This window comes from Polyodon spathula, chromosome 3 (genome assembly GCF_017654505.1).
Source record: "Polyodon spathula isolate WHYD16114869_AA chromosome 3, ASM1765450v1, whole genome shotgun sequence".
NCBI lineage: Eukaryota > Metazoa > Chordata > Actinopteri > Acipenseriformes > Polyodontidae > Polyodon > Polyodon spathula.
Window position 1 is genome coordinate 54,579,215 of NC_054536.1, and position 24,345 is coordinate 54,603,559.

Below are 24,345 nucleotides of genomic sequence, written 5' to 3' on the forward strand. Positions count from 1 at the left end.
AGAAAGTCTTTACAGCAAGGACCACAAAAAGCTACCATTCATACAGCTATGGCCAAAAGTTTTTCATTAAATATATGGAAAACTACAAAGCGGTAATTTAATGTGCTAATGTAACATTATTCAGCAGGTTTCATTCAGCTTTATGAAATTAGTTAATTCTGTACAGAAGGTGAACAACCATAGCTGTACAAATTACCAGTTGAAATAAAAAAAAATTGCCAGTTGAAAATGTATTCCTTACAATATGGTGAAACTCGGTAAGGTCTGAGGAGGAGCCTGTACAAATGAAGGATAGACTTCACTATGCTTGTAAAAGCATAGTAAACATGGTAAACTGTAATGCTAGGGGTCCTGCATAGGGTCTTAGTTTTCATGGCTTATTCATTTGTGTTGCATCTGGACATTAGCAAGTGAATGGTATGCGCCCTGGCTGGAGAGAAGTTGTTCGTGTGTCCCCAGCTCCACCACCTGGCCGTTCTGAAACACTGCGATCTTATCAGCATTCTGGATAGTGGACAGCCGATGTGCTATAACAATACAGGTGCGGCCCTCTCTAGCATTGTCCAGGGCCTCTTGCACAATCTGGGAATAATTGGAAGAAAGTAGACACCAAACAACCAAACTCATAAAGATGTCATTTTTTTGATAAATAATAAGCAGTACATTACATTTTCTACAAAATGACTGTTCATCTTCCATACCTTTTCGCTTTCTGTGTCCAGTGCTGATGTGGCTTCATCCAAGAGCAGGATTTTGGGATTTCGGACGAGTGCACGGGCAATTGCCACACGCTGCTTCTGTCCACCAGAGAGCTGAGTCCCTTTGTCACCAGCTTGGGTGTTGTATTTCTGAAAACAGGGCTATGATTCAGTTTTGTTTTAACTATATATCAAGTAGTCAACAAAAACCTTCAAATTACATTTCAGTTGTCACAAGAACTTGATATGAACAGTTCGTATTGGCATGAAAAGCTGAGCTATCAAAGTAAATTCTGAAAGAGTGTAAAGAAGAAATAACGCTGTAACCAAGACATCGGTCTTATTCCACTAATAACGTCTTGGAATCTTATACTGGACTTGAATTATAATAACAAAATCTAAAAGTATCTATCCATACACTACTGTTTAAATATATTGTTAGGTGTTGGCATTTTTCACCCACTAGAATGTGCTAGCAGTCTTGATTTGTCTTAAAGCAATGCCACAGTTAGGTTACAGAAAGGAATATATTAGTGTTCACAGAATAGCAATCATTACTTGTATCACATTGTTGTAATAATGTATTGAACATAGTGTAACATATATATATATATATATCATAGTGACGTTATTATTTATTTATATATAACGTATATATCTCAAAAATATATATACGTTATCTTACTTAATTGTATTGGTCAGCCTGACAGAGTTTTCAGGAGGTATACTATATGTATGTGTAAAGGCCTCTACCCACCGGACGCAATGAACACCTATTTTTTATACGAACCATTCACACTACCTGCAAGGGGGCGACACTGAAGCGATGTGAAAAAAATAGGATTGGTATCTATTTTTGCAATTTTGTCGCATGGCAGCTAGGAAACTGACCAATGAGGAACAGCTTGTCTTGCGCACCTTTTTCAGTAAACAATGGTGGAAGAAAATATCATTCTTGAAAAAAAATTATAGACATGGCAATGAGGGAGAACATCTGGCAGTCTATTTCCTGGGAACTAGATACAGCTGGTGTGTATGATTCATTTAACTTTACTGAAATAAGTATTCTGAAAAGCTGTTATGTATTCTACATTTTGACGTGCGCCTGTTGCCCCTGGTGTGAAAGGTAGTGACGCACCGAAAGTCAATTTTATCGCAAGACAAATCGCATCGCGTCTGGTGTGCAGAAGCCTTAAAGCTGCGCCGGTTTTATTCTTAATTCTAACTGCCGTACTTACATCAGGTAGTCCTTCAATGAAGGAGTGAATGTTGGCTGCCTTAGCTGCTGCCACAATCTCCTCCTGGGTCACATTCCTGCTATTATCACCATAGGCAATGTTCTCTGCGATGCTGCAGTCGAACAGCACAGGCTCCTGGGATACAATACCCATCTGAGCCCTGAGCCACTGAATATTAAGCTCCTTCATATTGCAGTTGTCCAGCATCTGAAAACAAAAGCCAGTACCATTACAATACTATCGCTCATTTTAGTTATGACTAAAAGTCCATTTCGTGTACATGGAAAAAACAGTTTCCCTCACTAGAATACATTTTACAAAAGTCATTTTACACACGATGCACCCTGTAATTATGGCTTTTTAAAATATCTGGTCACATCTCTGTCTGGTGATAACTACTTGTCAGAAAGACGGCTGGAGTGGGGGACGTCAGACCAGAAACAGGAACCAGGAAATAAACAAAGAGATGGAGTTTTGGGGAAGCTGAGCACTTCCTTGTGCTCAGCATTTAATAAATGAACAGACAGTAAATAAAAGGTTGTAACAAAAACAGCATACGGCATGTGAGGCCAAAATAAACAGACAAACAAAATGGACTAACACATAAACAAACAGTGGACTAACAGACAAACACGGCGAGTCAAAACAACAGTTATATATTTTACTTTGTTTAGTTTTCTCGTTTTTAATTCTCTCACACCCGTTCTCCACTCACCGAACACACAACCCCAATTGGGTGAAAACATGCAGCTTTTATACAGCTGTGCCGAGATTCGATTGCTAATCAATCATTCAGTTGGAGTCTCGGTACAACTGCACGTGAATTCATAAAGTGCAATTCCCCTTGCTCACATATTATTACATTTTACCTGCACGTGAAGTGCTGTGCAATCCTTGTGCCTAAATACAAATATACATTTTAAACATTTGTATTACACAGACCCGTCTATATCACGTGTACCAATGACTATACATCAACATTAACACACAACATACAACACAAAATACACGCAGGGGCGGGGCACTTTGCCACACTACTGCATACCCATTTTACATGACACAAAAAAATCAGTCAGCAGATTACAATATAAAATTACATCGACAACTTCAACTGCTGAACCACAAGTACCTCCCAGTAATGTATAACACCGTGTAACAATTTTTTTTTTTTTTTGGTTCCTGGGTAGTAAGTGTTATTTCCTAATTTCTTATGCCTCAAAAGTATAGAAAATGACTATTATTCCCCACAAACTTTGCTTTTGTGACCAGAACAGTGATAGTTACCTATTTTTCAGAACATTCCAGATAGATTCAGTGCTGAGTAAACTTGGAGTAACTTCTAGAACTTTCTAGAACTTTCCAATAATATAAATAGTAGTATAAATACAGGGGCCTGAAGCCCACCAGTTCAGTTTAGTTCCAGCTGCCTAAGTGGATACATATCTGCATTTTTCTGAGATGGCATCAAGAGGCTGCAATGGTGGCATTCCTGATGGGTCTCCAAGGCGGTTTTACCAAGTTTCCCTGCTATCTTTGCCTTTGGGACAGCAGGGACACCAAGGCGCACTACCACAGGCGGGACTGGCCACAGCGGACCGAGTTCTCTGTGGGGAGGAACAACGTCAAGTGGGAGCCACTGGTGGACCCCCGGAAGGTGCTGATGCCACCACTGCACATCAAATTGGGCCTTATGAAACAATTTGTCAGAGCTCTAGATAAGGAGTCGGCAGCCTTCAAGTACCTTCAAGACTTCTTCCCTAAGCTGTCTGAGGCAAAGATCAAAGCCGGTGTCTTCGTCAAACCACAGATAAAGAAGATCCTGGAGTGCAATGAATTCCCCAAGAAGCTCACTAGTAAGGAGATAGCGGCTTGGAATAGCTTTGTCGCAGTGGTTCGGGGCTTCCTGGGCAATCACAAGGCCGAAAACTATGTGGAGCTGGTTGAGACTCTGGTGAAGAACTACGGCACAATGGACTGTAGGATGTCCCTCAAAGTCCATATCCTTGATGCTCATCTTGATAAATTCAAGGAGAGCATGGGAGCGTACTCGGAGGGGCAAGGCTAGCACTTCCACCAGGATATACTGGACTTTGAATGCCGCTACCAAGGACAGTATAGCGAGAACATGAAGGGAGACTACATCTGGGGGCTGATTCGTGAAAGTGATTTACAGTATAATCGTAAATCTTGAAAAACTACTCACTTCTAAATCTTTTGTAGTCATTTTTGTATTACTTTAGTATAAATACATGTTAATTTGGATTCATATGTTGTTTTTTCCTGACTTTATGTGAACATTGGAAATAAGTACATTTCAAAATATCACTGTCCTGGTCACAAAAGCAAAGTTTGTGGGGAATAATAGCCATTTTCTATACTTTTGAGGCATAAGCAATTAGGAAATAACACTTACTACCCAGGAACAAAAATTGTGTTACATAGTGTAATTAAACAGCATTGTTCCTGAAACAGCCTAGTTTTATTTTTTACATTTGCAAAGCTCTTGTTTAACATTAACATTCCATTGTTCGTATGCAGCTGGGCAGTGAGTGTCACTTTTAAGTCAAATGTTTGTTTTTTTTCACAGTTTAATTTGATATGAAATCAAAATGGTGTCCTCGATCCCACAACCAAGCCAGTTTCCTCTTTTTTCACCCAGGAATTCAAGAGCAGATGTCAGAGAGCTACTGGCCTCTCAAGGAGGTGTCTGTCTGAGTTCACTGGTCACCTGGCCAGTAGGGTCTGCTGTAGCATGGTGAGGAGTTTTGCCTCCCTAATCTGCAGGAGCGCCAGAGCCAATATGCAACGCTCCCTTCCAAAATCCCCAGCAAAGACTGACAGCTTTGCACAGCCAAGACGTGAACCTGTGATACCCTGACTGTATGACTCACACTGCACACCACACAGCTGTGCTTTTACAAGGTAAGCCACTTGGGCTGTTGACTTTTGTTAGGTACAAAAACAATTAATGTAAACAGAGAAGCTTACCACTTTGCCTTTCAGTGGATCATAGAACCTTTCCAGCAGCTGTATGGCAGTGCTCTTCCCACATCCGCTGCTACCCACCAGTGCCAGAGTCTGTCCCTTCTTCACCTTTAAACTGAGCCCCTGCAATATCTGCACGCCGGGGCAGGAAGGGTAGTTGAACACGACACCTTCAAACTTGATGTTGCCATCAACTTGTTTCTAGTAAGGTAATAAAGGAAATGGTTTTGTGAAAAGAAATCATTATAAAATAATTTTAGAATATACAATAATTTGAATGCCTTTGAATACTTAAAGACATCCACAGAACAAGTGCCAGTGTGAAGGAAACACAACAAAACAGTAAACGAGAATTTAAAAGACTGTAGCTGCTCAGTGTCAAAGCACAGCACTGCAGAAGTGGTGGATTTAGTGAGTTACTTTAAAAGGAATACAGTCAATCAGTTTGTTTACATGAGCATAAGAATTACCATATTTTTCGGAAATCTAACTTCCGATATCAAAAGTCACGTAAACACAGTTTTCGGAAAATGTATCGGAATATTCTTAAAGTCAGTTTTCGGAAAACAGCACCTAGAAATTTCCAATTAAATTCAGAAAACTAGCAAAATGCATATCATGTAAACACACTTTGGAACTTATTCTGACAGCGTACATGTGCAAACTTTGACCTACACTTCTGCATGCGGTTTTACAAAACGGAAAATAAATCTGTAGTCAGTTTGCAATGTTAGGGATAAAGTAATACATTTGTTAAAGTCTGTATGTGTTTCTTAATAGCCTATACTGAAGCAGCAAGTGATTTCCAGCTTTAAAATGACGTGATAATTTAAAATAATGTCTGCAAAAGAAACTGGTAATATAGAACAGGATCAGCTGTTGGAAAGGCTGATTGCACACTATGGGGAATATGAATAGAGGTATAGGACAGTAATCTTTGAATTTAAGACCCGACTCTTCGATCAAGCGCTATATTGGATTGGTCTCTGTTCTATCGCAGAAATGTCCAGGCTTCAAATCGTACTTAGGCTACTACAGTACTTTGCATGCGAAAATATTCTAATTAGATTTTTCTATCGCTAATAATGTAAACACAGAATAGTGACGTTTTAAGTAAATCAGTTTTCTGATTCAGTTTTGTCATGCTCCTGTTGGAATACCCCCTGTACTGTACAATATTATCAACAAATCTAATGTTATGACTGACACTAAAAATAAATAGTTACCATCTGAAACACTTCATGAGATATATGGCCCTATTCACAAAAATGTTCTAAAGAAATGTTTTGTTAAAGTTTTGCGTTTTTACTTGTTTTAGAGTAGTCTATTCTCATTTTCAGGGTAAAGAACTGTTTAACCTGAAAACATGTATGGAAGTGACAGTTATTCAAAACGTATTGTAGTGTGCATGGGGGAAGGCAGCAGCAGGGCTGGTAGGTGACTTAAGCAAAGGAGCTGGCTCTTTTGTACAGCGGCATCGGCGCTATGCTTTAGTGCCAGAGGTCCCGGGTTCGCGCCCGCCCTCCGCCTGTGTGTGGATTGCCTCGCCCTGTGTGAGGTGCCTGCCTGTGTTAACCGAGATCTCTACATTGGTGTCAGAAGTGGACGCAGGCACCACAGCACGCACTCGTCGGACTGTAGCCTGGTGAGCAAGTCCAGGGCAGACTTGAGGCTGGCAGGGGAGAGTGTAGCATGCACAGGGGAAGGCAGCAGCAGGGCTGATAGGTGAAATAATCACATGCAAAGACATAAGCTCGATATACGCTCCTTCCAAAAGGATCCGGCTCGGCGGTGGTATCGGTGCTATGTTTTAGTGCGAGAGGTCCCGGGTTCGCACCCGCCCTCCGCCTGTGAGTGGATTGTCTCGCCCTGTGTGATGCGCCTGCTTGTGGGAACTGAGATCACTACAGTATTTACAAAGTACAGAACTGCTTTGCTTTTTTATTTAAATTGTGATGCTTTAATGCATTCCAGACATATTTTTTAATCACGAGCATGCTCCTCTTGTAATATGTGACCCAAAATTGTGTCTGATAAATATGCAAACATACCAGCTGGTCTCCCTCTTCAGAGTCATTGTCTATGGCTGGAACTCTGTCTAACAGCATAAACAAGTGGGATGCAGATACTATGGCCTTGGCATAGTTGGGACCGAAAGAAGTAGCCTGTCCTGCTGCAAGAGCGCCAAACACAAGGGCTGAAATGACACTGGAATTAAACCCACTTACATGTTATAGTAAGATGCATTATTATTATTATTATTATTATTATTATTATTATTATTATTATTATATCTTTTTTTTTCATAGAGTAGTGAAAGCATGGAAAAACAAACACAAGTATAACCTCAAAGTATAAACAGAAGGAATACAGTGTAACTTCAAAATTGTAAATCACATCTACCATACCGTAATTTTAAATCAGCCATGTACATGTACAGTACCGTGAAAAAGTATTTGCCCCTGTCTTATTTTCTGCATTTTTGCATATTTTTGACAATGAATGTTATCAGATCTTCAATCAAAATCTAATATTAGATAAAAGGGACCCTGACTGAACAAATAACACAAAATGTTGATACTTATTTCATTTATTTATTAAAGATAGTTATGCAACACCCAATGCCTGTGTGAAAAAGTAATCGCCCCTTTAGACTCAATAAGTGGTTACGCGACCTTCAGCAGCAATAACTGCAACCAAGAGCTTCTTGTAGTTATTGATCAGTCTCTCACAGCGCCGTGGAGGAATTTTGGCCCACTCCTTCATGCACAACTGCTTCAACTCAAACATTTGTTGGTTTTCAAGTATAAACTGCTTGTTTCAGGTCCTGCCACAACATCTCAATGGGGTTTAGGTCTAGATGTTGACTAGGCCATTCCAAAACTTTAAATTTCTTGTTCTTCAGCCATTCTGATGTAGACTTGCTTATGTGTTTGGGATCATTGTCTTGCTGGGTGACCCAGCTGCGCTTCAGCTTCAGTTCACGGACGGCTGGCCTGACATTCTGCTGTAGAATCCTCTCATACAGAGCAGAATTCATGGTTCCTTCAATGAAGGCAAGTTGTCCACGTCCTGATGCAGCAAAGCATCCCCAAATCATGACACTACCACCACCATGCTTGACCTTTGGTATGAGGTTCTTACTGTGGAATGCCATGTTTGGTTTTCGCCAGACATAACGGGGCCTATGTTGGCCAAAAAGTTCCACTTTTGACTCATCTGTCCATAGAACATTGTTCCAGAACTCTTGAGGATCATCCAGGTGCTTTCTGGCAAACTTGAGACGAGCATTCATGTTCTTCTTAGTGAGCAGTGGTTTCCGCCTTGCTACTCTGCCATGAATCCCATTTTTGCCCAGTGTCTTTCTAATGGTGGAGTCATGAACACTGATCTTAGCCGAGGAGAGAGAGGTCTGCAGATCCCTGGATGTTGTTCTATGGTTCTTTGTGACTTCCTGGGCGATAATACACCTTGCTCTTGGACAGATTTTGGCAGGACAGTCACTCCTGGGAAGATTCACTACTGTCCCAAACTTTCTCCATTTGGACAATATGGCTCTGTGTCGTTTGGTAGAGCCCCAGAACCTTAGAAATGGCTTTGTAACCCTTTCCAGACTGATAGGCATCAACAACTTTTTTCCCCGGTGGTCTTCAGGAATTTCTTTTGATCGTGGCATGATGAGCCTCTAGAATCTGTGTGCTGACAACTTCACTCTGATGGTAAGGGCCAAAGTTAGTCAGGTTTATATTGGGCAGGGCTGGCCCAAATCAGGCTTGATTGTTAACCAAAGTGTTCAAACAGCTGACCCTAATTATCCCTTTAATTGGGTTGAGATAACTTGCCTTTAAACTGTGTTATGAATACAATTATACTGTAGCCTTCAGCAATAATAAAATTAGTTTGTGTATTAACAGAGAAACCAATACATATGTTATCCTATTTTTTTTAATTCAGTGCTTACATTTGCCATATGGGGTCATTTTGTATGATAGAAAGTTAATAGCCTTTCTCCTGTGCCAATGATTAACTGTTTCCATGGTCAGGATAGAAGTCTTTGCCCCAACATTTCGGTCACACAAAAATATGACATTTCAAAATCTAACCTAAAAGCCTGTACTACCATGATGGCTTCCCGTAGACTTCTGTGATATAATTTTGTAGTTTATTTGATGAGATGAAGTTAAATAAAAGATCTACATTATGTTCATATTGTTTTTTTGTTTTTTTTTTAATTATGTCTCTATCCTAAAATTACAGGCGATGTAAATCTTTTGGCCATAGCAGTAGATCAGTAATTTAAAAAGAAAGCACCAGCCGGAACGTGTGTCCACTTGAGCTACACTCATACTATAGGAAAACATGATGTTACAAATGTTAAAGCAATTTACCTTAGTTTCACAAGATATAAACTTTAGAAGCCCAACCAACCAGTGAGCTGATAAGTAGGATTACTAGTACGTAGGAACGCCCACAGCAATAATGCATAGCTTCAAGACTGAATCATGAAAAATCGTATTGGTAGTAATGCATCTATCATATTTCACTTTTAATCTAATGAGAGGAACACTGTGATGTCCTTTGTGTGCTGGGACCTGGGCTACTAGGCTACACTATACTGCTACTCCTTCTTAGCTTTACCATTGCTATCTCATTGAAACGTACAACCATAGATACTTACAGAAACATGTCTTCAAAATTCATAATTTTTTTTGTCACCAGGTAGGCGCCAAAACGAAAGCAGCCAGCATATGCAAAGTATTCCATTGCCTGGGATAAGGCAAAAGTCAGGCCATAGACATGAGCCTTTTTCTGTGAATTTCTGAAACAAAAAGAAGACTTCATTACTTCATTAAAGCCAGGGTTGCTTTCATTAAAAGTGTCAATATGCAATTTCATCAATTGCCAAAGCCTTTTTAAAATTAGAAATCACACGTAAGAAATCAACCAGTTCCTGTAAGGTATTTGTTAAAATTCCAGTACTTGTCCTGTCTTAAGAGATCCTCCTGTGCATACAGCACAATTCTAAGTTAAATGATAATAAGCTTGCCGTCTGATTTTCAGAAGGTGCATTTTTAGAGAGAAAATAGAGGTTGCAATGCATTTGCACTGCAAGTTTTTTTTAGCCACCAATTATACGTCTTGATTTTCAACAGGGGCAGGTTAATTTCTTCTACTAGCAATGCCCTTTGCAACTCCTGCTTATGACTGCTTATTAACAAGCCAATTAGTCACATTTCAATAGTAATAATAATATAACTGGAAAACAAAGAAGCAGCACACATGTAGTTGCAACAATTCTAGAAAAGAAAGGAAAAATACATTCTTACATTCTCCACCCAAGTTGATATTTAGCACATCAAACTTTTTCGGCAAAAGGTCCGGAGCCACTGCTTAATTTAAAATACGGAAGGATAAACTGAAAAAATAAACGCAACCTCTTCCATAAAAAGGTCAAATAAAGAAGCTAAAAAAAAGATTCTGGGACCTAAAGTTGTGTCGCACCCCCCAGTCTCTCTGTATGAAAGCGTCTGCTAAATGACTAAATAATACAAATACTAATATTAATAATACAGCTTGCCTCTAGCAAAAAAAAAAAAAAATCCTTAATTTATTTCAATATTCTCTGATGCAATATTAACGTTCATATTTTTTACATGCAATAATCTATCCGAATGGTTATGTATGTTTGTGAAATATCGTAATAAAAATGTTAAATGTTAACATGTGTTTGTTACATATGTTTTCGAATGGTCATATGTTAATTGTGTATTTAATATATTCTAAAATTAGCCAGATTATAATCACCTGTTCAAAGCACTGTTCTCCATAAGTGAGTCGTGGCATGAGCCAGGGTACTTAGCAACTACATCAATATTCTGGGTTCAGTGTAGGGTCGTTCCCTTTCAATTAGAAGACGACCAACAACAATACTTTTGGGATATGCCTGCCACAGGTCAGATATTTACTGAGCATTTTATGTCAGAGCTGCTGATAGGCCCCTCCGGGGAGTGATGTCCTCGGTCCTGCATACCGAAGGAATAAGTAGTCACTCCACGGAGATCAAGTTCTCTTTTATTTCTCACAATCAGGTAAGGTAGGTATAACTAACCTTACCAGCTGTTTGATTGTTTCTTTGTAAAAAAGCTTTCACTTCGTGTTTTTATGCTAATTTCACTGCAATTTATAGCTGGAAGTTGGCTTGCCACTTCCCCGGAATCAGGAACTCTGCTTCTGAGGACGGAGCTGAAATGCTGCGCAACTGTGCTCCGTTAAAAAAAAAAAAAAAAAAACAGCCTATATTGCTTGCTGACTGTAGTCTGCTTTCTAACAATCTGCTGTCTGTGTTTTTTCCTCTGCTTTTTGCAAATAAAAAAAAAAATAATAATAACAACAACAACAAAGAGAGAAAAGAGAGATGCTTCCTCTGCTGTCGAGTCGATATCTCTGGCCTGACCTTGCCAGCCCACTCTGTGTATGCAGCCTAAAATAAATAAATAAATAAATAAATATGTGTGTGCCCTACACTTCACCTTCTGTTGTATGTGAGTGTGCTTCCTCCTCTGGGTCTGAAAGCCCACTGTAAGAGAAGACTTGCATTCATTGACCACCCACCTCGGTGAGTAGATCAGAAAAAGAAAAAAAGATTGCTCTCTTTCTTTAGTTCTCTTTTTTCTATTTACTGTCTGAAGACTGTGCTCCATGCTGCTGTAAACTGCGCACTGCATCAGTTGTGTGACTGCACGTGGTCCAGACCAGACACTCCACCCAGTAACCTCAGTGACTTCAGTACCCTCGGTGCCTTGGTGCTTCGGTGCCCTCGGTGTCGGTGCCTCAGAGCCGCGGTGCCTTGGTGCTTAGATGCTCCCTGCATCAATACCTTCAATGCCTCGATGCCTCTGTGCTTTGGCGCCCTCGGTACTCCAGAGCCTCGGCACCTCAGTACTTTGTTGCCCTCGGTGCTTGGACGCTCCCTTCATCAGTGCCCTCAGTGCATAGGTGCCTCGGCGTCTTGGTGCTTCGACACCCTCTGTGCCTCAGAACCTCACTGCTTTCCTGCATCGATACCCTCAGTGCTTCGGTGCCTCAAGAGCTTCAATCTCTTCCGGCTACACCCCAAGCATGACAAGCACCATTGGCTGACCGTGTCTCGCGTATGCTGGGAAGCCCTATGCTGGTGGAGACAAGCCTCTCACCTGCGTGAAGGTATAAGGATGGCAGTGATCCACAGCCGTCAGGTGGTGATGACAGGCGCATCACGGGTTGGGGTGCGGTCTGGGCAGGCAGAGGAGTCCGCGGATCCTGGTCGGGTCATTGGACAGCCCTGCACATAAATACTCTGGAACTGCAAGCGATTCACCTCGCTCTCCAGCATTTCCTCCCAGTGCTCCAGAGGAGACATGTCCTTGTCCGCTCGGACAACATGTCGGTACTAGCTTGTGTCAGTACTGCCAGAGAGTACTTTGGTCGCCGGGGTTGCACCACATAGCCTTTTGACTATTGACCTGGGTAAAGAGTCACTTGCTATCCCCCCGAGCTGTTCATCTCCCAGAAGTGGTGAATTAGGCAGTGGATCTCCTCTCCAGGAAAGGTCCTCACCCACCAGAATGGCGACTCCACCCTCAGGTGGTAGAGCGCATTTGGAAACAGTTCGAGAGGGCCCTAGTCAATCTCTTTGCCACAGCAGAGACGACTCACTGCCCAATATGGTTCTCCTTCCACAGATGTCAACTCCCTAGTGCACAAGTGGCCCAGAACGCTTTTATACGCATTCCAGCCAATACCGTTGTTCCCAGCTTTCCTACAGAAAGTTCGAAGAGAAGAGGTGGCAGAATCTCCTGGTGGCCCCCAGATGTCCAAGAACAATCTGGTTTGCAAATCTTTGCCAGCTGCTGCAAGGCCAGCCCTGGGAGATCCCGCTGCTCATGGAGACATTCTCTGGCACCCAGAACCGGGAAGTCTCCAACTGTGGGTCTGGACAATGAACAGGACCATCTGTCTGCCTTACTGCTCTCAGACGCAGACATCAGTACACTGCAGAATGGAGATATTTTCAAAAATGGTATATGACCAGAGGTCACAAGCCCATCTATTGCCCCATAACAACTATTTTACAGTTTCTGCAAGATATGCTGGAGGCGGGCAGGTCCCCCTCTGTGCTGAAAGTGTACCTAGCAGCTATAACTGCATGCCATGTCCCTATTGACTCAGTTTCCCCTAGGCGCTCATATTCTGGCAACCCATTTTCTAAAGGGTGCTCAGTGGCTACATCCTCCTAGAAAGGACGTTCTCCCTGAACAGAGTCTAGATGTGATATTGGAGGCTCTCACTAAGGCCTAGTTTAGCCTATACATTCAATACAGTTGAACTATCTCTCCATGAAGACATCTTTTTGATGGAAACAGGGTGCCACTATGCACAAACCCTGCTTTCCTCCCTAAGGTGGTCATGGCTTTCCACTTGAATCAATCAGTGGAACTACAGGCTTTCCATCACCCTCTTTTTTCTTTGGAGGGGGATCAGAGATTAAATTTCCTCTGCTCGGTTCGGGCATTGAGGTGTTATGTGGATAGGACGAGATTGCTGCATCTTGTAGGCAGTTTGTTGAGGGCTGCTGTGTGTAGGGAGGCAGAAGTTGTGGTCTGCTTCCAAGCAGTCAAGGTAAAGTGCTGTAGGAAACCGTGAGAGTTTGAGTTACAGGTAAACAGCTTAGCTGTCCTGGTTCAGTTAGGTTCCAGACTGTATAGTTAGTGCTCCAGGAAGGAGCTAGGTGTTTGTTTGTTTTGTTTAATTTATTTGATTGGTGTTTATTAAAAGTGCACGTCAGCGCTAAGAAAATTCCATTTCTGTGTCCTGGGTCTATTTTAAAGGGGCAGCGAACCGTGTGAGTGCGAGGATCTTTATACATATATATATATATATATATATATATATATATATATATATATATATATATATATATATATATATATATATATATATATACACAGTTGTGTTGGGATTCAATTACTAATTAATTATTCACTTGAATCGCAGCACGTGAAGTGAATGTGCAATCCCTGTGCCTAAATACAACTAAATATTTTAAATCACTCGTGCTACACAGACCTGTGCACCAATATATACACATATAACAGACAACATGAAACACAAAGATATGCACAGGGGCGGGGCACACTGCCACAACAACAGAACTTTTATAATATCAGCATACCTACGTCCCAAACTGAAATTTCCACTGAATTTTAAACTTTAGAATGAAAAAATAGAAATGGGCAGATTTCATAGAATTATGATGTGAGGATTGATTCAAAGTTTTTAAAAGACAGAATAGGCTAGATTAGAACATGTTTCTGTTTATCTGTTACTTTTGTTTTCTTCGTTATCTTGTCAGATTCAGATAAACACTACTGCTGTCTGCTGTAATTCCTAAGAATACAGAAAACTAGCTGAATACAACTGCACAATTTTTACCTGTAAGGGACCTCCAAGTTTTCCTCATAGATGGATTCAAACTTTCTTTCTCTGGTCAATGAAACAACGGTTCGAATGTTCTCCACGGTCTCTGTGGCAATCTGTATGAAATAATTCAACAATTACAATTAAACAACAGATACATGTCTTGAATAGTATTCATAATAATCAGATACTTTAACATACACTGTGAAGTTCTTTAAATATATGTACAGCTAAAAAGTGTAACATATGTGGGTACAGACTGATGTCTCCACCTGAAGGGATCCATTTTCATGATTTGATCACAGAATATAGATTCAGGACATAGCTACACAGTGTCTGTCAAGCACAGAAAGGCATAACCAACCCAAAAACATGGGTCCTTGGTCATCTTTCTAGAATTGCTTACTTCACAAAAACTGTACAGCAAACCCACTTTTCCAGCAACTTCCAGTTCCTTTTTATCCTTCTCAGCATGCCCCGACAGCATTTTTGTTTGCATCACCCCTGCAATGGCCAGCACTGGCACAATCGCCAGGATGAGGAGAGAGAGCTGCCAGCCATAGAAGAATGAAATGATCACGGCTGTCCCAAGGTTGGCAGCGTTCTGAGCAAAGGTAGCAAGCCTGGAACCAGTAGCCTGCATAGATGAAAATTATTCATTACAAAAGCATTTCATTTATGTTTTAAAAATGACAAAAACACAGCGTTGAGTCAAAAATATGTAACTTACTTTTAAGCATTAACTGCACTGTTCAAGTATTGAACAGTGCAGTTAATGCTTACATTATAAGGGTCGTTTTTACAAGATGTAACATTATTCTCAGTCAGAAACAAACCTTGAGTGTTAGTGTTCACCTAAGTGTACTTTCTGAAGGCATGTGCAGTCAAAGGCTTTCTAAATATGGCTGGTAGTAATCACTGTCCTGCCTGCACGTGGCATTTTCATTGTCTGTCTCTCTATTTATGCTATCCTGCTCAGTGATACTCAAAAAAAGGAGCTACTCTGATTCCAAACTAGTTTTCAGCACCTTCATAAGGACATTGATTTCACTGGGCAATCCTTGTACATTAGTTGTGATTATTGGTTTTGTTCCTGTTGTCATTTTGTTCACTGGTTGGAGGCACCTCAGTTCCTGGAAAACTCAGCAGAAGACATTTTAAAACATTCCAACTGTGGTGTTTTCCCAAATGCCAAATAATGATAATGGTGCTTATTGAGATGCAAGGATATGAATTGGTTCTGAACCATACCTCCAGTAAAGCATGAACAAACTCTCCAGTATTTCAAGTAGCAACCGATTACAATTGGTAACTAAGTAAATGAATCAACACAGCAATAATCCAGATGGATAAAAAGTGACCCAGAAACACCCACCCCTTGCACTTGAGCTGCATCAGTTGCAAGTCTTGTCGTCAAGGCTCCAGTGCTGTTCTTAGGGTCATCAAACCAGGCAAGGTCCTATAACAGTGAAGGTATGAATAATATTTTAAATATGACATTTATAAATCAGAAACCTGGATTTTACTGAGGTGCTCCTTCATCTCCTCAAGGTTGCTTCATTATTTACAAGCCTCACAGAGCACAATGAACCTTGTACAGCATCCTCATCACTTACTGTTGTTCCCCTTTGTTTACTATGTACAAAACTTGCTTTTATAGCTCAATTCTTTTCATATATTGTGTTTTCTCATTTCCTGGCTTATTAGTCTGCTTGTGATTGCTGCAAAGGGAATTCATTAATCAAAAAAACACTTAAATGCTGAAGAGGTTACCCTTGGGGGCTATTCTAGTCCCAGTCTGTGTTTCAACCACACATCAGTAATGAACAAACCGGTTATCTGCCCGACTGAACCAACTGTGCTGTGCTTATAATCCATTGAGCCGCAAGACACAGTATAACGGTGAAATAAGCAAATTATTAGTTCGGGGTTTAGTTAAATTGAGAGCTCAGTTGGAATGAAAAACAGAAGACACTGGTGTCTCGCTGACCAGGTTTGGGAAGACCTGCAATATAATATTGGAATGGGTGATTTAAAAATGAACTCCCACCTACACCTTTCTTAGCATTAACCATAAAGATTGAACTTTGGAATTTCTAGTGATCTAGTCTGCTCTAACCATAGCAACCCACACAGAACGATAAACTTCAGTTTGTTTTACAGTATGAACTAAAATGTTAAACTAATAATTAACACACAATTTGAGGTGAGCTACAATCTGTGTTTGGGTAATTTATTTTAGATTAGGCTTTACTGAGCGACTTACTTTTTGTCTTGCTGTGATTATACTTAATGTGCCATTAAAGATTAAGTAGCAGGGTTAAAAAAAATATAGCTTTATTCGTCTCCATGTGTTGTTACAGCTGTTTAAGTAACGTACCTGTAATTTTTCTTTTCATTGTTAACATCCTGACAACTTTTTACACTTATAACTTTAAGCTCTGTTTCAAAGCTATTTTCAAAATGTCTGCTCTAGTGCATGGGGTTTGAGATCTGTCCTCTAAATCACTGCAGGAAGAGTGATTAAAAAAAATAAATAAATAACAACAAGTGCTCTGGATTTTCTGCTCTGTACCACATCATGGATCAGTATTGTTGTGTTACCTGTTTGACAGTGTGGGCAATAATCTTGACACTATCCGTGCACTAGAGCGGACGTTTTGAAACTAGTTTAAAGTTAGAAGTGGAAAAAGTTGTCACGTTAACAATGAAAAGAAAAATTCCAAGTACGTTATTTAAACAGCTGTCGCAACAAGTGGGGATGTGAACGTTAGATTTTTCTGAACCCCGCTACTTACTCTTTAAGGTTAGGCTGTTGATCTTAATGCCTTTTGTTTAGATCCCTTTTGACGTTAATTTGCTTGTTAGATTAGCATTCCTAGGTGAGTTTCTTGCTAATGGTCTAGATTATTGCAGGTGCGACTGATACAGAGGTGATTTGCAACTGCACTCCCCGCTGCCCTTTCCTACCTATACTCTGCCTTTTCTGCCTGTTTACTGTCTACACTGCTCCCTGCCTCTATCCACTATGACTTTCTCTGCCATCCCAGTCCTCCTCTCCACTCCCGTGTTTGCTAAATCTCTCACCAAAACTTCTCTAACACTTCCAACCTGATCTCTCTACCTCTGCCCCCTCCTCTATTCCTTCCTCCTGCTCTCGCTCCGTCACCCACTGGAACGGTCAGTCAGCTCTTCATCTCTGCCTACGCCTCTCATCTCTCTCCTGAGTTTCTGGCTCTTACAGAAACATGGATCACCCCTGAGAACACTGCTACCATATAACTCATGCAGTAGCTAGAGAATGGATCATAGAAATGCCAGGACAGCTAATTGTAATCTGTCTGGAATTGCCAGAAACGCATGACCAATAAATCAGGGTTTTTATTATATATATATATTATATATATATATATATATATATATATATATATATATATATATATATATATATATATATATATATAGAGAGAGAGAGAGAGAGAGAGAGAGAGAGAGAGAGATAGAGCAAGGTGATTAATAAGGAACACAATATTATTGTTTCTTTATTTACATTAGTGCAGTATTGGTACAATTTAAAAAAATATTATAAAAATATATAGCATGCGCATGGATGTCTTTTGTCAAGTACTGTATATTTCATCTACAGCGTTGGAATATTTTTTTTTTTGTATATGTTTGTGTTTATTCACTCCACAGCCATATTGTTTGTGGTCAATAAAGCAATTGCTGTTTTTTATTTTATTGTTAGACCAAGTTTTTGTACAGTAATTCAAAGTATCATTACAGGTCAAATATATGTTTAATGCTTATCGCATAAGTTAGCATTAAAGTAAGAACTGTATTTATTGAAAGTGCTCATGACTTTGAGGTAATGCTGCATTTTACTCAGAGTGTCTAAATACAATTGAACCACAACCTTAGCTGGAGCGCTACAGTATATGTATACAGTATACATTGGGTATTATAATGTCTCCAGTAATAAAAACAGCCTTACCTGTCGCAGCATAGCTTTAAATGCCTTGAATCGAAGTCTCATTGTAAGAATTTCTCCAGATTTTCCAAAGCTAAAACCCTATTTAACAGAACAAAAGAGTTAACTTAAGTTTTGGCAGCTGTCATACACTATACCTGCATAAGCTAAACTAAACCTGCAAATCACCTGCAACTTTGTCAGGAATCTTTGAAATACTACTACAGCAAGCTGTAAACTCTCACAGTAATATTCCAAACAACAAAACACAAAGTAACAGAGCACTATTTTAGGTTTTCCATTTGATGATAATAGTTTGTATCCTCTCCCTCAGTTGTAATGCCTAAAATGAAAGCTAGGCTGTCGTGTTATGAGAGGCTAGAGAAACCACCAATGTCATTAACTCCAGTCTGAGGCCTGCTTCTCAACCAGAACTACAAATGCTGTAGAAAGCTCATTTATACTTGTCTTAATACAGCCTCCACCTTCCACCATGCAGGTACATCTCGTCAACAATTCTTCTATAAGTGACAAATTAAGAAATGTCATTATAATTTAACTTAGTTAATAAATGAGCCCACTTGTTATACTAAAAATAATGAATCTGCTACAACAATTGGTCTTATTTATTTATTGTATTACCAATAATGCTATTGTATTATAGTTTTAGTATTAGGAGAGATACCCAGAGTAAAACTACCTCCAAGGACTATAAGAATCAGTTCTTTTGAAAATGTCCATAGACAGGCATTCCTGTCTGACCTTTCACAGGTTGGTTGGGTTCAACTGGATCTGATTCCTACAGTTGATGAATTGTGGTCCTAATTTTGTATATCATTTTAATACTGTCTGTTGCACATCAACTCCTCTCTAATCTAGTAGAATAAAAGGCTCACCTCTACCCTGGTTTAATCCTGATATTGCAGCTCTATGTAAACTTAAAGACTGCATATGGGATAAAGCTAACATATCCTCTTATTCAACTGACTGGACTGAATATAGAAAACTTAGAAATCAGTGTAGAAAATATATTTGTATCCTATGGCATCTAATTATCTACATCTTACTGCTGAGAATTTACAAAATTCTCAGAAAATCTTCAAGGAGATCAGAAACATTTATTATAAAATAATTTATTATAAATGATAAGATAACAGGGACAAAACTGCAAACCTTTTAATCAACATTTTATTCAAGTCACTCCTCCTTTTGAACAACTGATCCCTGAAAGTACTTTACCACCTGTAGTTGGTATCCGAATCCGGAGTTGTCGCCAAGGGCCAGCACAAACCCGGATCAGCACAGCACTACTGTCACGATTAACATTGTTAGCACTAATTGTACTGCACCACAAGCACTGAGAGCCCTCACTTTGGACTTTGTGGACGTGAGTGTCTAATTGTGTGTGTTAAAACGTACTGTGTTTATTATTTACGGGACTGCAACCCCGTTTTTCATTGCGCAATACACATTGTTGTGTATTGCAAAAGCTTTATTGTTTACTGATTGGTCATCAGACCATTGGATTAAAAAACAAATAAAATAATCAATTTCTCCTGTACTTTGCTGTCTTTGGATTACTACATCAGCACCGCACCTGCTATACACCTGCTGATAATTGCCACTTTGCCACAGACCTCTAACAAGTCAAGCTGTACCTCAACAGGAATATCAACAATAAAGAGGACAGACAAAGTCTCCCAGGGAAAGAGAATCGAGGGCAAGAACACATTCTCCTGACCATATTCACAAAACCTATGACAGTTTTAAATATGAAATAATAAAAATGTACCTGAAAGAATAAGCTGAAAAATGAAACCCCGCCAATTGCTAAAAAGAATAATGAGAACATTGTGGCTTTGTATCGCAACACTTCTCTGTCTGTTTCAGCAAAAACCTGCAAAACAAAACATAATTTTCACTCTAACATTTGGCAATTTACACCTAAACAGATTTCATTGTTTTACAAATGGACCCTGACAAACACAGAGTCGTTCTCAAACTGGGGTTAGTGAACTCAAAACAAAGATCAACATTTGAACATATCCACTCCAGCCTACATTACATATTTGAACTTTTCATAATCAAATTCATTTTCTGTTATTAATATAAGCATTTCTCAGATATTTAATTCTGTTGTCTGGGGGTAATATGCTGTGGGGATTGGGTTGTTAACACTGATTACAGGACATTCTTACCCAGATCTGCTTAAAAGGTTGTAGATAAGGTACAGGCCACAAACTGTGTTAACTCTCTGAAGCTCACCTTCCAAAATGCTATCTGATTGTCTGGCCTCCTAAGGTGTCATAAAACTTACCAGGCAAGCTATAGTGACGATGCAGTTGTACCATTATTGTGTTAAAAGTTAGTTAAAATGCTTTGAGAATATATTTTTATTACATAACTTGTGGACACAAGTTTAATAGTTATTTTAAGTTTTCCAATAAATCTGAAGGGTTTATTGTGTTTAAAATTAATATTATAAACTAATAACTATTTTTGAATATTATATATATGAACATTTGATTGTATTATGATGTGTTTTATATGCTTGTAATCTTATTTTGTATTGAGACTGAATGTAACTAAAGTTATATTGAATAGGAGGTTTAAATGAATCCGTTGATAGCGAAATAGGCGGTTACATTCCATTTCTAACATGCCCTTTTTGTGTGACACGCAACTGTTTATCAAATACTGTGAACCAATGGAAGGACCGACAAGGATTTGTTTACAGTACAAGGGAACGCCTATACATCATGTTATTTAAACTCAACACAAGGATTTTCTTTTCTTCTCTCTGGGCTCTATTTGGATTCTGGCTGGTTTTGCTCTTTGTTCAAAACATCTCATCACTCTCAACTCAGCAAACTCTGAAGTTTTTCAACGAAAATGCAATGATGTAATCTTCAAAGCTGTCCCGGAGAAGATGGGCTTCCTACAGAACGATGAAAGCTTTTGCCTACAGACTTCACAGAGATACTGCACTGCACTGCTGCACAACTAACCTGCACAGAGAGGATGACCGTGTTAAGAAGACTTTGTTTTAAACATCGCACCAACAGAATCAGTATCAAACTTATACTGTGTGTTTACAAGTAACTGAATTGAAGCCATGCTTTTGATATCGTCACAATACATAATGTGCGTCTATCCAACTAGATGCTGAACATTGTACATGCGTACTTAGCCGCATGGAAGCTGGCGGATGTATATGTAATGCATGACTCAACCAAACAATGCATGATGAACTATTAAAACTGTTTCACTAATGCAGAACTCTATGACCAGAGAGCACATCAAGGATTAATGATGAACACTTAACAATGCCTTACTTTTCCTTGAATGTTTTTTTTTTTTTCTTCTTTATACATATGTTTTTAACTATGAAGCCTAACCTTTATCCTTCTTCCTTTGAGAATATGAATAAATGTAATAATAATTTGGATTGTTAGGTTTCTTTTTGTCTTATAACAAATACACATTTATGATTGATTTGAAATACTTAAACATACATAATATTAATTGTTAATCTCTTTTCATCATGAATCCAGGGGTAACTAAGCCAGAATTGCTGGTTCTTATTGTGGTATTGTGTTTATTATGGTTAATAATTACATTATGAGCTATAATGGGTATTTTCTTTAATGGTAATTGGCGAGGACACAGTTGTGACATAAACCCTAGATCTACAACGTAAATATGCACAACATAATTTTGTCTTCAGCATAATTGAAATGCTAGTTGAACTTACCCCTATGATTTTGGAAAAGATAATGGCAAATGCAGGCTGGATACCTCCATTCACAAGGGCACAAAAGGTTCCTAAAGCCAGATAGGGCCACTCCGTCTTGTTGAGTTTGAGGACACTGAAAAAAGATACCCGCGGCACCTTTTCATCCTAGATGAGGGCAGAAGAACGAAAGAAGAAAATGAAAAATTCTCAATTCTGAGCATAGTTTATCTGTTTAGACAGAACTGTTTATGATTCAGCAATTATTCATTTTTATTATTTTGACATGTATTTCCACACTCCCAAATACTTGTTACTTTATCCAGATGGGGATAATGAAATGCAAGGTACTGTAAGGTAAAGGTAAGGTACTGAATTCAACCGAAAAATTTACATTCTCAGTTGTCTCATCATAAACTTTGCTTTCCAGATCCTTCTCTGGCGTTTTTCCACTCAGCCGGCTTGAACTTCTGAACAGTGTCGATCCAGTTAACGATACCAGGGAATGGCTCTTCTCATCTACCACAACCTCCTCTGCAGCATCCAGCCCTTTGTCTTTCCCTGTGTATGCCTGGACATAAATGTATTCATTGAGACATGAAAAGAAGATGTAACAAACAAGCAAAGAAAGATCCTCTAACGCAATTTTGCAGTGTTAAGTGGTTTGTTGATTTAGTGATATATCTTTGATATGTCCTAGTTTCAGGTGCAGTATGAAAGGTCAAGGTTTTCTAGTTACAACATTGTAGCTGTCAATGCATGTACAGTATACATCTGTCTTACCAACTACCACCTTAACCTTCAATAATACAGGTTTAACTGCTTGGACATGGAAACATACCTGCATAGTGACAAGGGTCTGGTAAACCCCCTTTCTGCTCATTAGCTCGCTGTGCGTGCCTTGGTCTGTGACCACTCCATTCTCAAAGCTAACGATAATGTCTGCATTGCGAATTGTAGACAGGCGATGGGCCACTACCATAGTGGTCCGGCCTTTTCTCACCTGCAAAACCAAACAGACAATATAAAAAAGACAACGTTGTTGTTTGTGAACCGGTTGATAACGGAAGTCGCTGGCCAGATGCAAGTGGGTTCTGCTGAAATGTTAGGGGGCAGAAGTTTGGAGGATCCATATTTTGCAACCAGGGTCTGGTTGAAAAAGCACTGTTTGGTGGCACTGAAAATGAGACGAAAGCAGGCAGGGGGGTTGGCTATGAGGAAGACAGCACAATCTTGTGAGTTTGCTTTTTTTTAATAATCTTTTAATTAGCGCATACACTGAAACCAAACTTGCTTAAATACTCATTATCCGTTATCCAAGACAATACCATTATTGAAACTTTTGGGGAAGATTTCTCTGCGTAGTGTGTTACCTTGTCCAGTGCCATCTGCACAATCACTTCGCTCTCAGTATCCAGTGCTGAAGTTGCTTCATCCAGCAGGAGAATCTTGGGGTTTCGGACCAGAGCTCGAGCAATTGCGATTCTTTGTTTCTGACCTCCGCTAAGTTGTGTGCCTCTGTTGCCAACCAAGGTTTCAAATTTCTTCAGTTAACAGTATGGAAAGAAATACAGGCATTGTTTTTGTTAATGAAATAACCAAGAACACCCCTAGTGTATATAGATCAAATGATTCTTTTTTTTTCTTTATCAACTATATTTACTCTGTGTGCGGCTTCATTGTTTATTTATGTATTATGTACTTTATCTTTACCTATATCTAATATTAATAGTAATTAAAAATAAAAGAGAACAGATTATTACAAGGGAAAAGTGTTATATGATTTTACATTGGGTAGTTTCATGATGAAATCGTATGCGTTTGCTTCCTTCGTGGCAGCTTCAATCTCAGCCTGGGACACATCCTCCCTCCCATAGCGGATATTTTCTAAAATAGAGGTGGCAAAAAGAACAGGCTCCTGGCTCACCACTCCGATGTATTCCCTGAGGCATTTTACATTCAAGGATCGAATGTCATTTCCATCGATTGTAATCTGTAAACCAACAGAACAGCTTGGAATTACAAGGATGATTCACTCAGGTTATGCTAAAACAGAGGCTTGCAAACTGTGGCAACTGAAAATATCCCCATAGGCTCCCTGGAAAATCCCCAAATACTGCATCTGTAAAAAAAAAAACACCTTATAAAAATGGTTGTAACCAAGAACAATGTGCCAATAATGCATGTGGTTACACACACACACACACACACACACACACACACACACACACACACACACACACACACACACACCATATATGGAAT

At 39.4% G+C, this 24,345-nt stretch overlaps 1 protein-coding gene across 1 annotated transcript; it reads right to left on the minus strand.

Annotated features, from left to right (window-relative positions):
- Nucleotides 1–196: 196 nt before the first annotated feature.
- LOC121309117 (ATP-dependent translocase ABCB1-like) lies at nucleotides 197–23,962 on the minus strand. Its single transcript, XM_041242009.1, has 16 exons — nucleotides 23,870–23,962; nucleotides 23,454–23,624; nucleotides 22,922–23,083; nucleotides 22,475–22,651; nucleotides 22,102–22,248; nucleotides 20,140–20,244; nucleotides 18,372–18,449; nucleotides 15,753–15,836; nucleotides 14,811–15,014; nucleotides 14,393–14,493; nucleotides 9,600–9,740; nucleotides 6,973–7,129; nucleotides 4,925–5,122; nucleotides 1,937–2,143; nucleotides 702–848; nucleotides 197–582 (listed from the first exon to the last, which is right to left on the minus strand). The coding sequence occupies exons 1-16, from the start codon at nucleotides 23,882–23,884 to the stop codon at nucleotides 382–384; spliced, it is 2,295 nt and encodes a 764-aa protein (XP_041097943.1). The 5' UTR covers nucleotides 23,885–23,962; the 3' UTR covers nucleotides 197–381.
- Between the last annotated feature and the right edge of the window lie 383 nt (nucleotides 23,963–24,345).